Source organism: Poeciliopsis prolifica, unplaced genomic scaffold, assembly GCF_027474105.1.
Source record: "Poeciliopsis prolifica strain line A6 unplaced genomic scaffold, Auburn_PproV2 SCAFFOLD001, whole genome shotgun sequence".
Classification (NCBI taxonomy): domain Eukaryota; kingdom Metazoa; phylum Chordata; class Actinopteri; order Cyprinodontiformes; family Poeciliidae; genus Poeciliopsis; species Poeciliopsis prolifica.
The window spans coordinates 8,659,327-8,673,129 of record NW_026562376.1 but is presented as its reverse complement, the minus strand read 5'-3'; the positions used below and the strand labels follow the sequence as shown (position 1 = coordinate 8,673,129).

The 13,803-nt window shown below is 36.4% G+C and overlaps 1 protein-coding gene across 4 annotated transcripts in view; it reads left to right on the top strand.

Annotated features, from left to right (window-relative positions):
• Positions 1–13,803, top strand: part of scaper (S-phase cyclin A-associated protein in the ER) — a 62,731-nt gene that overhangs the window by 3,932 nt on the left and 44,996 nt on the right. For 2 of the 4 annotated variants that reach the window (XM_055027341.1, XM_055027360.1), the window contains exons 2-16: positions 1,057–1,174; positions 3,212–3,288; positions 3,533–3,730; positions 6,227–6,327; positions 6,781–6,897; positions 7,400–7,527; positions 7,611–7,897; positions 9,404–9,757; positions 10,734–10,901; positions 11,020–11,083; positions 11,184–11,301; positions 12,486–12,597; positions 13,021–13,161; positions 13,275–13,430; positions 13,536–13,678. In XM_055027341.1, coding sequence (XP_054883316.1) covers positions 1,057–1,174; positions 3,212–3,288; positions 3,533–3,730; positions 6,227–6,327; positions 6,781–6,897; positions 7,400–7,527; positions 7,611–7,897; positions 9,404–9,757; positions 10,734–10,901; positions 11,020–11,083; positions 11,184–11,301; positions 12,486–12,597; positions 13,021–13,161; positions 13,275–13,430; positions 13,536–13,678 — 2,282 coding nt within the window. The remainder of the gene's footprint in view (positions 1–1,056; positions 1,175–3,211; positions 3,289–3,532; positions 3,731–6,226; positions 6,328–6,780; positions 6,898–7,399; positions 7,528–7,610; positions 7,898–9,403; positions 9,758–10,733; positions 10,902–11,019; positions 11,084–11,183; positions 11,302–12,485; positions 12,598–13,020; positions 13,162–13,274; positions 13,431–13,535; positions 13,679–13,803) is intronic. The other 2 variants (XM_055027350.1, XM_055027368.1) reach the window with 2 other exon arrangements.

The window sequence follows — 13,803 nt, the reverse complement described above, 5'->3', positions numbered from 1 at the left end:
TAGGTCAACCATGATGCTCACTGAGCACAGAGTGTGTTTAAAGCCTCTGCCTCTAGCTGTTTCTTGTCATAGTCTGTGCCATTAAATCTCACCCCTATGCTTATTATGTTACAATGTTGTGCCTTCAGTTCTGGTTCAAACAATAGCAAGTATAGGTCAATGATTGGAACAATATTATCAAATATATTTTTATTTGAAAATTATAAAATGCATCAATTTCACAGTAACTTTGTATATCATTAACCCTACCCCAACTGATGTGCGTTAAAAGCAATAAAGTACTTACGTAAGATTGTGCAACTTTGTGTGCATCACTGATTGAATAACTGAAGACATTCTGCCGCTGTGTATATTTCAACTGTTTAAAATCTGTGTGCAAGGTGTCTTAAAATGGAGGTAACCATAGCAACACTGCTCATTTCAGGATGTGCTATACGTTAACACTGGAGTTTTGAAGTAGTTTAATGATTTACCAGTCTGAATTCTCACTTTTTTGTTTTCAATTTTGTAGATAGGTAGAAATATGGACTAATTATAAATTTTTTTTAAATAACCTAAATATAATTTTTTTTGTTTATCAACCATAATGTCCTCAAAAACACCCTACCCTTTGTGTTTTGGAGACTATTAACATGCCCATGATTGAATTTTTTTTATTGTTGTGTGTTATGATGACTTAGTTAAAGCGAGTATACATTTTGAGATCTTGTGAGAAACTACAACTCCAGACATAAAAGTTTTGTGAGATCTTGAGTTTCTCGTGTGTGTGTGTAAGTGAGTGTGTGTGTGATCTTGTAAAACATGTTCTTCTTAATAAGAATGTGTATCTCAAGTGAAATGTGTGTATATATATATATATATATATATATATATATATATATATATATATATATATATATATATATATATATATATATATATATATATATATATAACCAACAACAAAATAGTTGAAATTGTTGACATTTTATCAATACAATGCATTTAAGCATGTCTCTATGTGGAAAACTAATTGACCATGGGAGAATTTGTAGTAAGTTCTCCTCTGTCCTGCAGACCTCCTTTCAGCGCTCCAACAGCCACGACAAAGTGCGAAAAATAGTTGCAGAAGAGGGTCGTGCTGCTCGGAATTTGATCGCCTGGAGTGTCCCTTTGGAGAACAAAGAGGAGGAAGGTCAGTAACTGCATACAAAACATTTTCACCAATAAAATTATTATTGTGCAGGGGATGTCATTAATTGGTTTATGTGTGTTTAACATTTAGTGAATGCCAAATGTTTAGTTATTTATTTGGAGTATCCTGCTGATTTTGCAAAAACATCATGTTGGATGGATGCAGTGTATGTTGGGGGATTTTCAAACTGTTTACGGGCAGCTGAAATGAAAGCCAAAAAGTATCTTTTTTTTTTTCCCCAGCTGCAGACTTGTAGTCAGGATTTCTGAGAAGTTGTCAGAGAAAATCCCTGGTATTTCTTTTATTACCGAGGAGGGCAGGATGAGGAGATGCAGCTCTGAGAATGTAGAGTTCATAAAATCATTTGTTTTTAGAGTTTACACTGCACCTGTACAATGTTTGCAGTCCAATCTTCTTAGAAGGAAGCAGATTGACAGTTTGTTTACTACCAAAACTTGAAAAGATGGAACTGCGACTCATTAAGTAATTGCTGAGTTAATGCACACATTCACCAGTATGTGTGTGTGATTTCCTCTGATTGAATGCATCATGAGGTCACTCGTGAGAGTAAATCTTTGTCTTTGACAGAACAGCATAATAATAATAATTATTTTGAATTATTTGTTTGTTTTTGTGTCGTATATTAAAAGTGGCCGACTGCACAAGGTCTTCTGCACTTTAGTTTGACTGTTTATATATGCTAACATGCTGCTTGTTATAATGCTTTGAAGTGCATTGTTCGCTCTGGACATGCAGCAGATTGATATGCGTATTGACATAAACTAATTAAAGCTACACTATATATTCAATTGCAGTGTTCATTAAAATTTTGATTAGTGCAATATAGTAACACAAAAGGACTGCCTACATGAAATATGAGGTGTGATATTATATTTAATGTGCTGTTTATTCACACTTTGAATGCCAGGAAAATATTTGTTGAGTTGAAAGGCCTTTTACTACCAAGGCCAACATTTGATTTGTCTCTTTCTGGCTGGATGGCTAAAGATTATGGAGTGTTGTATGAAAACTAATTTGAGGCAGAATTTCCTAAGACAGCTGTAAATTCACAGCAATATTACTTGCATACATAACAGAGAGCACTGATTAAGGCATGGGAATTAAAATTTTTTATTTTAAAATTACTGTATTAAGGGACTTATTTTTATTTTCAGCCTCTCAACAGTAAAATGACTGTAGAAAAACATGACAATGTTTTTCCTCATCATTTTAGAATCTAAAGTTAATTCAGCTGCACATCCATGCATAAATATTTTGCCTACATTAAGTAACTTACAGTTAAGTGCTACATTGTATCCTTTTTTTTAGCCCTTTGCTCATGTTTTAGAGAGTTTTAATTATTTTTTCAGGCTTCTGTTAGCTTTTTATTACAATCTTTCCAAATAAATTACTTATTTATAAATCAAAGTTACAAGGTGCATATAAAAAGCATTTAAAAAAGATATTTAATCATATTTTCAAGACTTGAATAATATGGCCAGAATTTGGGAATAGCTGAGAGACTTCTGGACTTCTGACTCAGAAATATCCATTCAGAGGTTTCTGTTATCCTTCCAGTGCCTTAAGTTCACTGGAAGAATTGATTTACCACCAGTTGTTAAATTCTACTTTAATATATCATATGTATTTTGGATCCGAGGTTTGTCTGTTTGCTTAGTTTTTCTGTTACATTTTAGTTGCTGTCAACATTTTTTATTTTTGTTGCCGAGGGAAAAACTTACTTAGTTGTCTGGTTGATTTTATTGTTTAAAAATATGACCTTAACAATTGTGGATTTGGATAGCTACAAAATGTACTCTTGACCCTTTTCTTTAGATTTGTATTCATAATTTTCTGTTGTTCTTAAGTTTGAGAATTACATTTTTGGAGCAATGGTTAACGTGATCATATTCATGTTTTGGTCATTGTTGATTTGTGACAGTTTCACTGGATTAATGCAAATATATTGACAGTTAACATATTTTTTTTAGAAAGTAAATGCAAGGCTCATTATCTGTCTACTTTTATTCCTTAAAGCAAAGTCCAAAGGCTGTGCCAACAGCTGTTCAAAGTCTCAAAGGGTCATCGCTGGACAACAGAAGAATAAAAAACAGGTTAGAATATCATCTTGTTCCAGTAGAGGGCTCTGTTCACCAACATAATTTGTCATTTTCTTTTACATAAGATCAACTCCCTGGTTCACAATGTATGAGTAAATCTATACATTTGTATTGATTGTAGAACATGCATTAGTCATCTCAGTTTTTATAAGAAAGGATTTAGCATATACATAATCTAAGGTGAAAAAGACTAATGCCACAAGGATTTTTGTTTTCATTATATTCTGTTTGTTCACAGAATGGTGGTGTGGAAAGTAAGAGCACATCTGGAACTGTATCGGACAAGGGTACTGACAAGAGCCCCACCAAAGCCAGACAGCCCCGCAAAGTGGACCTGCGTGCTCGATACTGGGCATTCCTCTTCGACAACCTGCGTCGGGCAGTGGATGAGATTTACGTCACATGCGAATCTGATCAAAGTGTCTTAGAATGCAAGGTTAGTCTCATTCATTCATCATAATCTGGGATTTCCCAAATTGTTTAAAGCCATAGTGCAATCTTGTTGTACATTGCCTTCTGAAATTGAAGAAATAAAAATAAAATTTTTCTCTCTCACATGTGGCACTTAGAAACTATAGCAGGTGACCTTAACAGACAGAAAAAGGGAATGATTTTGTCTGATTGTGTGTCCGTGAGCAAAAGTGTTCATGTATTTTTTTTTTCTACAATGAATGCAAATCTTTTGCTTTCTAGTGGTTAGTCTAATTGTTTATTTTTATCTTAATAAAAAAGTGTGCTAGTTAGAAATTAAAGTTCTGATGCAAAGATAATTTGATCACAACATTTCTATTTAAATTTTACATTCCTATTGATAGCTGCACAGGCACTGATATTTTGTTTAGATAGTTAGATAGTTACGGTACAATAAGCATACTGTCTGTTGTCATGTGTCAGAAGACAAACTGCTGGGTGTGTGTCCTGTTGTTTTTTGTTTTGGTTTTTTTCCCCCTCTATCCATACCCTGCTCTCTCACTCACTACTCTCTAATGCTGGCTAATGGGCATGAAGCGTTGTTGCTGGTCATAATCCCCTATCCCACCCAGCTTGGGCTTAATGGACACTGATAAATGATGGAGTCAACTGGAAAGGAAGCAGAGTGCTTTGATTACCCCCAGCGACAATCCCCTGGTGGAGCAGCGGGCTGTCTGTGCTGTATGCATTTACGAAAACAGCTCACCATTTTCCACCTAAAACTCTTATGAACATTATGATCGAAGGGAAGTGATGCCTAATTATCTACTAAGGCAGCATTACAATAATATATGACATAATTTTATGTAAACGCTCTGTGCTGACCTAATAGAAATTGCTTTCTGTGTCAAATGAAAAAAAAAAATTCTGAGCAGGCAGGATGATATGTTTTTCTTAATGATGCCAACACTTCTTAAGAGCAGAATGGATACTCTGACTCTCTAACAGGATAAATGGTCACCTGTTTTTTTTGTCATAAATTTATTGTATTTTTAAGTAGTTTCTGTTTATATACCACTTTGATTGCTTCCCACCTGATATTTGACTTATGTAGAGGATAAGCAGTTCCTTCCCCATGTTGTCATTCATTACCAAATGAACACCATAGCAGTAGCTGAGGACTGTGATGGTTGACCAGTGCTAATCAGCAGTCACGCTGCTATACACATCTTTCACCGGGTTGACTTGTCTATTAACTAAAAGCACCATGAAGCTTTACTCTCAATTACCACTCCCTTCATGCTACACATCAATCAGTTGTCTGTTTCATTGCAGCTCTGGGAAAGAGGCTCTTCACAGGCCACCACTTCTGCAAAACCAATGCTGCAATTCAGTCCAAGTGCAAATAAGCAGTTGTTGTAAAGGATGTAAAAGATTGGCATGCTGCTCTGTTCTTCGTTAGAGCTTTCCTTTGAAATGTTTGTCTTTACGTAGCCCTCGTTATCAAGCAAACCTATATTACCTTTCTGTGGCTGTGCCTGTTACTTGACATTGATCAACCAAATGGGGTCTTGTTGCTATAAGTTGGCTTACATCTTTTTTAGTAATTATTTGAAACAGATTTTCATAACTGTGCAATCTCAGAAAGTAGATTTAAGGATTTACTGGCTTTAACTCTTATTTTAAATTTAAAGCTATAAATCTAATTTAGATTTAAAGCCAGTAACCTTACAGAAAGTTAAAGTCTTTAACAGAACATTAAAGGCTTTCTGTAAGGTCTCAACACAGTCATCAGAAGTCTTGTATCGAATGGGTATATTTTTTCCTTTTAAAATTTCTGTTAAATATTGCAAGATTTTTAAAATCATGTCTTCAGATTCAAATATATCACACCATTAGATAATAAAAAAACATAATTTAATAAAAAAAAATTTTTTAATCAAAGCACAGAAATTTTCCTGTCGTCTATAAGGTAGATCCTCCTCATTGCTGTTCAATACTCATGAGCTAGTTTCTTCATTTTAAGATAGCTGCATATGCTAGCTTTTTGGTGGCCAGAGACCCCTTTTGGTGGTAATTGTTATTGTTGTTTATATTTTTTAAGTTAAAAATGATCAATTAAGTGTGATGAAAAAAGTCTGAGATGTATATGTGAGCCAGTGTTATTTTGTCTAAATTCTTAGATTATAGCTTCTCTAAGGATTATGTTTTTGCACAGAAGAACATGTCACAGGATTGCTTTTTATTTTTCAACAAAAAACCTTGTTTTTGTTTTATCAGCTCTCATTGCTTTCAGAGTTAATCATTGTTGGCAGATCAGATTTTGACAAACCATAAAATGTTTTCCTTTTCATTAACTTCTTCAAAACTGAACTTACTGCCCTTTTTGTTGCATTTTCCCATATTAATCAGTAAATACTACTTTGAAACCTTTCAGAATTAACTAGTTTTTAATTCTCTTATTACTATTTGGTGCATCTGAGTAATATCAACCTTTGTCCTTGATCTTTAATGTTTTTAGGAGGTGTTGATGATGTTGGACAACTATGTTCGGGATTTCAAAGCACTCATAGATTGGATTCAGCTTCAGGAAAAATTGGAGAAAACCGATGCACAGAATAGGTGAGTATTTTTTGTTCGATTTTTTTACATTTATTTTATTTATCGTTGATTTCTGTTCTTATTTGTTTCCAAGTCTCACTCAATCCTTCTGCTAAGATGTTCTCAGCAATGAGACTGGAAGTACGGGTGTCTGCTCCATGGCTTTGACTCACAAACAGAAAAGATCAATAATCTTGGCTTTAATTCAAAGGGATCCATGAGTTTATTGGCTTCTCTTTAACACAGTGACCGCTGCAGTCATAAATTGACTAAGAAATTAAATTCCAAGTGCCGCCTCCCTATTTGTCCATATAAAGTGTACTGTTAATCAATAGGGCAATCTCAAACTTTTGCATGTTTTTGGCAATTATTAGCTATTCAGCTTTTATACATATAATGTGAAGCAGGTCTGTGCATATGGATTAACAATGAATCAGAAAATTTCAAATAAAGCATCTCATTAAAATTGTGCAGACCGACTTCTTTAGCGTGGGAGGTGCGAAAGATGTCCCCTGGACGCCATGTAATGCCAAGTCCCACTGCAGACAGAATAGTGCCACCTTCAGGTACACGTCGCACCCTAAACTTTGGGTAGGTATATTATTTCTTTTAAGCATTTGTTATTCACAACGTGATTTTTATTTTTTAGACTGCACTGCGATTTTGATGATATTCGAAAGAGCAAACAGTGTGTCGCAAATAGGCCAATGATTATTGAGGTATTGGTTTAATGCAATTTGTTGAGGCTCTCACTCTTCACTCACAGAATTTGTGAAAAGGTGTAGAGGAAAGCGTTGGTTAAAGACTGCTGAAGCATTGGTTCAATATGTGCACTGCTTTGTAATCTGATGCTGCAGGAAATGGATATTGATTATGACAGAGCCCTGTTGTATAATCCAGTTCTATGCTAGCTCACACGAGAGCCAACAGGGAGGGGGAGACGGACAGTCTTTTGTAGTTTGAAATGTTTTTCATGGTCTTAGCAATAAAAGCTTTGTTTTTAAGTCAATTTTACCTGTATGTTGATATGTGGTTGACCTCTCACATTGCTTTTTTTACATTTTTGTTTGTGTTTGTCTCTGATCTTCATCAGTGGTCCACCACCAGCACTGGCCGCCGCGAGGCTCTCTCACACAGGTCCCAGCTGGGCAGACAGAGTAAAGTGCACTCAGGCCACCCACAGCACCAGTCAACCAACCATATTCCCAGCAGAAAAACCCAGTAAGAAACAACTCAAAAGCCAACTCCACCCGACTGCCAAAATGGTATTTATTAATTTTCTCTCTCTTTTCTTTTTTTCCCAGGTAAAAAAGATGCAGAAGGCTGGGAGACAGTGCAGCGGGGACGGACTGCCAAACCCCGCTCTGCTTCCATGGTTGCCAAGGTCAGTCCTGTCTTGGCTCGTGTCCCCGCTAAGCAGGACAGCGCCAAGTGTAATCGGTCACATCTACCACCACAGGAACAGCTACAGCTCCGTCCTGAATGTCCCTCGGACAAGGACGTGACCCAAACTGACTTCAGGCAGCAAGTTACTGAGGAGTCTGTCCCAGTGGAGGAGGTTGAACATCCACAAAATGGACACATAATGGAGGTACTAATGTTGAGTACCGCATGACATCTCTTTGCTTGAGCAGTCCCTGGATATCAATTATTCACATGGAGCAGTGTAACATTAGCTCATTTTATCAGCCGCATTTGTTTTTGTTTTGGGCTCTGTGATATTAATAGGCAGAGCGTCCAGACGGGCCTGTCAGCTTTGAAGCGATTGATTGTACATTTTAGAAGCAGAAAGACTTGTTTTCATTCTCATAAATAAAAGCTGACAACACCTCAAACACACTTGGTAAGGGTGTGTTATAACCTTTGGTTGTTGTAAAACTACAAATCTGTATATTGGTCTACTAGCTAAGTTTGACTCTGATGACCAGAGCATGATTAGTAGACATGGGCTGGGAAGAGATTGTCACCATCTGATAACCTTAAGTTAAAAATGCTACAGTATAATGATTTATATTTGTTAATGCAAAGAAAAATCAATAACATGATCTAATTGCTTTCATTTAAACCTAAAAGCAACAATTACTCCTAGCACTTCAGAATTTTTAACATTGATTTTGACAATTATAATAATGCTTTCTGCAATATGTATTCATTATTTTGATACATAGACTTATCACTGAAATAAACTTTATTTGCAGGACATTTTTCATACAGATGTATTTAACACAAAGTGCTGTACAGAGCTTAAAAAGAGATGAACCGTTCAGTATAAACTAGGAAAAAGGTTTATCAATTTAAGGATGATGAACTGAGAAACTGAAATCATCTAGTGAGGAAACGATAAATAAATACAAAAACTAGCAAAGACAAAACGTTATAAAAAAACTAATAAAATTGCTAGCATTTTATTAGGGTTTTCACATTAAAAAATATTGAATAACCACAAAACCTTTTTAATATTGCATAATGAAACAAATAAGATTAAAAAACATAAGTGATAATTGACTAACTAAAAACTGAAGGGCATTTGTTTGAACAGGTAAAGGTTGTCATAAAAGACAATTTCATAGCTGTTGCTGTTTTGTTTTTTTATTTAAGATCCTTCATTTTTTACTGAAAGAGCTCTGTGTTTATGTATTTATTATTTTGATACTTAGACTCTTAAACTCGTACATAAGCTTTGTTTGCACAACATTTTTCATGCAGGTGTATTGAACACGAAGTGATTTTTCTTCATGACTGAAAATATTTCCAAACAATTAAAAAAAAATTTTGTCCGCAAATTAAGCTTTTTTTTGTTCAACTATTGAAAAATCTGATCAGATCTGCACTTTACCATCTGATTAAAGTTGCTTCAAACTCAAAAAACATTGTGATGTAAAGTTTAAGAACATTATACAACTTCAGGATATCTTGACAGTTGTGACTGGCCCATGTCTAAACGCATGTTAGTTCAGCCTCCCTGCATGATTTTGCTTTCTTGTATGTGGTTGCTTACAATTTATTTGTTTTAGTTTTACATCATCAAAATGAACTGGATGAAAAAAATGCATGTCTTTAATTCAGTTTGCGTGTGTTTGTGTGACTGTTGGTGCAGCCCCCAGCAGAGCCTGTACAACACTCAGAGCACTGTGTCGACGCACCCTATGAAGACGTACCTCCCCCTGTAGCATCACTTGTCCCATTCCAGGCCTCAGAGTGCCCCCAGTCCAAAGCCCCAGTCCCACCAACAGACTCTATTACTATGTCAATCCCAGTCTGTGCTCAGACCATTACAGCATCCGTCGACCTGCACCAGACGAATGGGCTCAGTAGTATGTTGGCCTCTGGGGACGCTGGAGCTGAGGGGGGCGCGTCACAGGGCATGACAACATCTGCTCCAGGACGGGCCGAGGCTCCCATGGCAGCGGTGAAACTGGAGAGTGTGCTGGACCCCACAGAGCTTTCTACAGTGAGTGCTGAGAGATGGAGGAGCAGAGGGAGGGGATGGCTGAGAGGGCAGAGATCCCCTAGGGTTCTTTATCGCCTAAACAAAGTCGATCTCAAGAAACCTTCAGACCAAAATGTGCAGACAGGACCCTGTAGCTCTGTTTAGTGTTGGGATAGCAGGCTTCATTGGTAAAAATAGCTGTGACTAGATGGCTTATGTATTATGGAAAGCATTTCAAGACTGTTGGCTAAAATTAATCTCTCAACTTCAAGTAAATGTTTGCATGTTTTTTGGTACATGAGATTCTGCTCCGAATTGTATGCAATTATAATGCAATTGGTGTTAAAAGGCAAGTGTAGTGTCTTTTAGGTCATTGAGACAAATTTAATATAAAATTAAGAAATCCCAAACTGGCCCCAAGAAATTCCAGAGTAAATTATGCTTTTTCCACTTATGATGGTTTGAAGCTTGTGCTTCCCTAGAATTGTGTGTTATTTTCTATTTTATTTAGCACTCCAATCCTTAAATTAAGATTTAAGTTTCCTCTTTCCACCATCTCTTCACCCTCACTGTTAATGTGTCCTGCATGACTTTTGGATGCTTCCCTACTTGTAATAGTTGTGGTGGTAGTGTGGTATAAACTGTGATTGGATTGAAGTAGTATTTTGATTCTTAACGCACGCTCATAAAAGTCATAGCAGAACCTTTAAATGATTTTTAAAAAATTATTTACCTGGTATAATAAGAAGTAAATCACTTTAAAGATACTTCAAAGATACTCAGAATGAAGCGAAACATGAAACCAATCATACAGATTTTTCTATAGAAGAGTTTATATTTCTTTTAAAGGTTTATTTATTCCCAGATACCTTTTATTTTTGCAAGTTAAATATATTTTGTAGTCTATTTACCCAGTGTAAAGTGTTTACGTTTGAACCATGTAACATTTTTTAAATGGTTCATTTGTTTGTCTAATTGAACTGGTGGATGTGCGCAGTCTCAGTCGATGGCCGAAGTCCTGGCTAAGAAAGAGGAGCTGGCAGACCGCCTGGAGAAGGCCAATGAGGAGGCCATAGCCAGCGCCATCGCTGAGGAGGAGCAACTGACCAGAGAGATTCAGGCAGAGAATAACGACCTGGAAACTGACAATGAAAGTGATTTTACTGTAAGATTATTCATGCTTTATTTGTTTAACTTCACCATGCCAATTAAAAAAACAAATTAAGTGATTGAAATCAATTAAATTAGTAAATTAATTGATTAAATACAACTTTCCACCAAAGGCAAACAGTTGTGGGGTTTATGGAGGCAACATCGACTGGAGCGATATGTTGGCTGAATTTGATGGTATGGAATGAAACGTCTAAATGACTTTTTTTTTTTTTTTTTTTTTTTTATGCAAGAGTCACAGAGGTCAGTATATTTGAATTGGTTTCCCTTTTTGTAGCTCGAGAATCTTGGCGTCAGAGTACCTCTTGGGGGGACATGGTAGAGGAAGAGCCGGCCCGCCCTCCTGGACATGGAATCCACATGCATGAGAAATTGTCCTCTCCATCACGCAAAAGGTAAAATATTTTCCTTTTATGCAAATTTTCCTCTGTTTGGTTTAATAAAGTAATTTTCCACAATATTGCTTTGTTCTACCCTGCCATTTCAAACAAAATGACATAGCTACTTAACTTTTGAGAAGCAATCTGGCTGTTGTCAGAAGCTGTTTGCAAATTATATTTTGAGTTCAGGGGATTTTAACTAACAGGAAATGTTCGCCAACCCAGAACTAGTATTTAACATAGTTTTTTTTTTTTTTGTCTTCCAAAAGTAGTATTGTTTAGTTTGTATAGATAAAGTTGAATCATTATCAGTCTAGCAATTTACACACATCAATAAATCTATGTGACTGGCAGTTGGCTACTACCAATTCTGGACAAGAAATACAACAGAAGGTGACCTAAACAATGTGCTTGACTTAAATAAATAACTACCTGACAGAGAGATTGTATTTTTCAACTTGTTTTGTGACATTTGTACGAGTGTAAAGGAATTGTTCCATTATTTTCTTGAAAATATTTACATAAAGAAGTAACACACACACATTCACTTTTTTTTCTCAGCTTTCGTAAACTGAAATCTTTAAAGCTACTTTTTCATTGTTCCCGACCTTGCTATTTGTGATGATGACACCTGGCATAGCTTGAGATATGAGGAAGTGAGGAAGATTTTCCTGTCTAATGGTCAATTTGTATTAGGTTCAAATGAGTGGAATTCTATACCAAAACGTATCACTATCATGTTTATTTATGCATTTTTACTCCTGTTAAAAGATGAAGTTTCATTGCCCTCAGTTTTTCAGAAAAATATTGACAAAAGTAATCAGAAAGCAGGCCGAGCCATCAGTTTAATTTTTGATCCTTACAAAGGTGAATATGGAGGTGTGGAGGTGAACCTGCAGACACATACACATGTTATCTACAGTCAGTACTGTCTGCAGTGACTGTAAATAAAAACATAAAGGGTGATTAAGTGATCTTTTTAAAGGGTAATTGTTGCAATATTTCAGATCTAGTTTCATTGGTTCTGAAGCTGCTGTCATGGAGATTTTTTTTTTGATACGTCAGCCTTCCCATTTCCCCCTCAGTAATTAACATGACCATAACTTTTTTTTTTTTTTTTTTAATCCCTTGTCATTTTTTGGAATGTCCCACCATTTTAAGGCAGGTCACTGAATGATTTTTTTCCATAATTTTTACAGAACAATTGCAGAGTCAAAGAAGAAATACGAGGAGAAACAACTGAAGGCACAGCAGCTGAGGGACAAACTCCGTGAGGAAAAGACACTCAAGTTGCAGAAGCTCATGGAGAGAGTAAGTCAGCTGACCTGATGGCTAGGTTACTAAAGAAACTTTATTCAGGCTATGGTCACACTAGCTCACAACGAGCATGTCTTTCAACACACTGCCTCATAGAATCACTAAATATTAAAATTCTCTCCTGTCACATTTAAGCCAGCTGGCCACAGCCAGACATGAGATCTCTTGCCAAAATCTACAGCCTTTCATGAAGTTTGTTTTCATTCTGCAAGCCATAGCAAAATGAAAAAGTTGTAGAATAAATTGGGTTAACCACATAAATTCATAAAATGGTGTTTATTCTTATTAATCCCCACAAGGACATGCAAGTGAAGGCAGTAAATGGGGGCAGAGGGATATCACTGTTTAGTCTTTATAAATCTATTATGCATTCTTCTAGTCTCACCTCACCAGCTGATCACTCTTCACTGTCTGTAGGAAAAGGATGTGCGAAAATGGAAAGAGCAGTTGTTGGACCAGCGTCGGAAGATGATGGAAGAAAAACTTTTGCACGCCGAGTTCAAGAGAGAGCTGCAACTCCAGGCCATTGTGAAGAAAGCTCAAGAAGAAGAGGCCAAGGTAGAGAAGGAAATTCCTAAAAAATTCTAACAATGTGTCCTTTCCAAAATGTAAGTTTGAATCCACATCACTTTATGTTGTGTGTTCTTACCATTTTATGTTTGCAACATCAGGTGAATGAAATTGCTTTCATCAACACTCTGGAAGCCCAGAATAAGAGGCACGACGCCCTAGCCAAGTTAAATGAATATGAACAACGCCTTAATGAGCTGCAGGAAGAAAGGCAGAGAAGACAGGAAGAGAAGCAGGCTAGAGATGAGGCAGTTCAGGTTGGGTTTTTATTTATTTCATATTTTAGTCTGTTTGAATTTTTAATTTGCCAATTAGACTGCTAGCTTTATCTACACCTAGTTATTTTTCTTTTGCTCTTGCAGGAACGCAAGCGGGTCTTAGAAGCAGAGCGGCAGGCAAGAGTGGAGGAGCTGCTTACGAAGAGGAAGGAGCAGGAGGCTCGTATCGAGCAGCAGAGGCAGGAGAAAGAGAAAGCCAGGGAGGATGCAGCAAGGGAAAGAGCCAGGTTTGTGCTCTAACATTGCTTAAATTTGGGTGTTTTTAATCTTGATTAGGGACACATGTAAATTCAGTCCTGCTTTGATAAAATGAATTACTATTTTCCGTGATACAAGAATATCTACTTTAACT